Below are 3,634 nucleotides of genomic sequence, written 5' to 3'. Positions count from 1 at the left end.
GCACAACTGCCAAAATTAGAGGATATGCGTCTTTTCGAAAAAGAGGAACATGACGGAAATACCCTTTGTAATCATTAAAAAGCTCGTTTTATTAAAAAGTTTTTTTTTAAGGGGCAATTGTTATACCTAAAATTTGGTTAGCACATCAAAGGAAGACACGCGTTGAGCTGGGAAGAACTCAAACACGCAATCGTAAGTACACTTGGCATGGAACAACTCGTTAGAAACATGATTAGCAGAGTATGTTTATAACTCAGCTGTCTGAACAGTCTTCCGCGAGACTGGAACGTACAAACTACTAACTCATGTATTGACGAGAAACCCTGCGAGTAACTTTTAGAATAATGTAGTAACTTTTAGCATTTCACCATTTTTAAAGAAAATGTTGCCAAATTTATCTCGGTCGCCACAAAAATTGAAAAAAAAAAAACTCTTTTCTGCTTCATAGATGAATATTCAGCATATAACGGCTATGGATTTGCCGGTTTGGTAATTTTTTTTTTCTTTTTCAAAATCTTAGTCCCAGTAATGACCATAGGGAAAATAGATATAGTTTAGGAGAAAGAAGGGTATTCAGGTAAATCCACTTCTGCTGGGGCTAGTAGGCGGGAAAGAGCTTAGGAACACTGAAACAGAGCCCACTTGGTTCTAACGAACAACCTCCACCCTCCAACAGAATTGAAAAACAGTTAAAACCAAAAAAGTAGTAACAAGTGAGCTTCAAAACTCTCTTTCTCTCCGTCTATCATATAAGGTCCGATCTTGATGAAAGAAGAGAGGTGATCTGACAATGTCGGTTCCAATACTCGAAGCTTGCAAGAAGAGAAAAAGAAGACCAAAGCTGTTTGGGTTCCATACGTTCGGAGATTCCATTCAAGCAAGAGGTCCTTTCAGAGAGAGCATTCGATTGTTTCTTCAAGAATGTGCAGAAATCGAAGACTATAATCTTGAAGGTATGCCCGTGTGGTGTACGCTTCTCGTCCTTGAAAACAGAAGCCTCGTACTCCCTCTCTACACCATTGAAGAAGACGTTAAAACCTCTCCACTACCATATTGCGATCACTGCAGATCAACCGGTAATTCGTCTGCTCATCATTTTAGTTTCCTACGCGGTATCGTTTGTTTTTTTTGATTCTTTCATAGCTTTTTTATCAACTTTCATGGCGTCTTGTGTTTCAATTAAGGCTGGAGCAAGCACTTCGTTGCTAAGAGGAAATACCACTTTTTGATCCCAATAGACGATTCGTGGAACAAGCCCTTGGACGATGGTGTTCTTGATACCCATGAGTCGCATCTTTTGTACGGATTGATACACTCTAATGGCTTCGGCCACTTGCTTAGTATAAATGGACTTGAGGGAGGTTCAAAGTACCTGTTTGGAAGGGAAATAATGGACCTCTGGGATCGATTATGCACTAGTCTTCAAGCAAGGTAAGAAAAATAAGATAATTGCGTAATTAAGTTTTCTATCAAATTCAAGTTTTTAGGGTTAATTTTGTTAGTTAATTTACAGGAAGATTACGGTGGCAGATACGTCGAAGAAACGATCAATGGATCTTCGCCTTCTCCACGGGGTCGCTTATGGACATCCCTGGTTTGGAAGATGGGGTTACCGCTTCTGCCATGGGAGTTTTGGGGTGAAGGATTACAACTACGACCGAGCTATTGAGATTCTCTGTACATTGGAGCTAGAAACGATAATAAACGATTTCAGCGACACGGAAAGATTCCAAGACATCAGGCAAATTATTCGTCTTTACAGAGATTTGAGCGAAACTCAATTGATAACGCTCAAAGATCTGTTGAAATTCATGCTCACAGTAAAGTCCAGAGCCTCGGCACATGGAAAAGTGATCATAGCATCTTCTAGTACTCCTGTTGTCTCGTCCTTTTCGATCTCAAAACCTTTCACCAGAACATCCTTACAGAGCAATAATAACAAGTCGCATGGGAGAGACAATATTAAGCCTGTAAAGTACAAAAAGTTCAGCACTGTAGTGGCTAACATGGACAGCCGGTGGCCTCCTAGACGACTAGAATTCGCAGCCGATGTGATTGTGAAAGCCCTCAAGGAGAAGAAAGAGAGCAATTTTGGTAGTGGCGGGATGACCAGGCAAGACGTGCGCGATGCTGCTAGGTTACATATAGGCGACACTGGTTTACTTGACTACGTACTAAAATCTCTTAACAATGTCATTGTGGGAAATCAGATCGTTCGCCGAGCTGTTAATCCCTCTACGAGAATATTGGAATACACTATCCATGAAGTTCGTGAAAATCCTAGTAAGGCTGTTTCTCAGCCCTCCGATCAGGAAATCATGTTTAATCAAACTCAGAAATTCATATCTACTAATACTCCACCTTCAACTCTGGTTCCTGGGAATGACGTGTACAGCGACGTCATATACTTGTATAGGCACGTACTTCTGGATTACCCAGCTTCGGAGATTGTTGAGTTAGCTACGCAAACCGTTCTAGACACCAAGCACTTTGTGAAGGAGTGGCCATTCAAAGACGAGGAAGAGCAAATGTTGACATTCATTTGCAGATTTATACCGAGTTTAAGCGATGAAAGTGAGTGTGGAATGAGTGAGATTGTGTCTGTACCATTACATGCCACGGTTGGTGAGCTTAAGAACGCAGTGGAGACTGCTCTAAGGGACACTTATTGCGTGACAGAGCAAATAGTGGTGACGGATATAGACGGGTTGGAGGAGATTGATGATGGAGAAATATTGTTTGGGAGACTTGAATCTGGCGTCGAGATAAGAGTGAGGGGGAATAATGGTATTAGTAATATTGGGGGGTACTCCAAGAGTCCCGAGGGAGGGCTTTTGAGGCGCCAAGGTGGATGTGACATGTGGATGGTGAAATGCGAGTGTGGGGCCCGGGATGATGACGGAGAGCGGATGGTGGCCTGCGACATCTGTGAGGTGTGGCAGCACACTCGCTGCATCGGGATCGACGATGCCGAGAACGTGCCACCACTATTTGTGTGCTCTTCATGTTGTGACTCCCTTGTGCCGCCCAGAGTTACTCATCGTGAGGAGGCAGCATCCGGAAAAATGGAGTATTGTGAGGATTTGTTGCTGCCGACCCATTCATTTGATCAATACGGCTTGGCCATAGGATACTGATAAATTGGAGCTGTGTCATTGCACCATTAAGTTCTTTCTTTTGCTTAATTTCCTTTTTCTTTTCTTCTCACAATGTGCAATTTTGCAGAAGAACATTTCACTTCGTAAAGTAATAAGCTTCCGTAAATTTTGAAACTAAACAAAGTCTACTATCACTCACTCACCACATCTATCTCTATAAATATATACATATATTACTACATTAGTTGGTACCCATTTGGAGTTCTTTCAAAAACAATAAATAATCACAACATGTCGAATTTTTATTTTCAATAATTACTATTTTTTTGCAAATTGAATTTTTTATTCTACTAACTTGTACCTCTTTAGTATAGAACGTATTTTATTTAATGTTATCATGAAAGAGTAATATGGTAAATGGTAGTCGATAAATAGATATAAATTAAATACATATCACTCTTTTTACATAATAATTAAAAAACTAAAATTCATATAAATTATTATAAAAAAGAAAAAATAGTTTATTCTATTATTCA

The 3,634-nt window shown here is 40.1% G+C and overlaps 1 protein-coding gene across 1 annotated transcript; it reads left to right on the top strand.

Moving 5' to 3' along the window:
• The first annotated feature begins 490 nt into the window (after positions 1 to 490).
• On the top strand, positions 491 to 3,281 carry LOC115721367 (PHD finger protein MALE MEIOCYTE DEATH 1). Its single transcript, XM_061103798.1, has 3 exons — positions 491 to 1,076; positions 1,185 to 1,431; positions 1,514 to 3,281. The coding sequence occupies exons 1-3, from the start codon at positions 791 to 793 to the stop codon at positions 3,135 to 3,137; spliced, it is 2,157 nt and encodes a 718-aa protein (XP_060959781.1). The 5' UTR covers positions 491 to 790; the 3' UTR covers positions 3,138 to 3,281.
• The last annotated feature ends 353 nt before the right edge of the window (positions 3,282 to 3,634 follow it).

The sequence above is a fragment of the Cannabis sativa genome, chromosome 9 (genome assembly GCF_029168945.1).
Source record: "Cannabis sativa cultivar Pink pepper isolate KNU-18-1 chromosome 9, ASM2916894v1, whole genome shotgun sequence".
In the NCBI taxonomy this organism is placed as follows: Eukaryota; Viridiplantae; Streptophyta; class Magnoliopsida; order Rosales; family Cannabaceae; genus Cannabis; species Cannabis sativa.
Note: the sequence above shows the minus strand (reverse complement) of the source record. Positions and strands in the feature narration are given on the sequence as shown.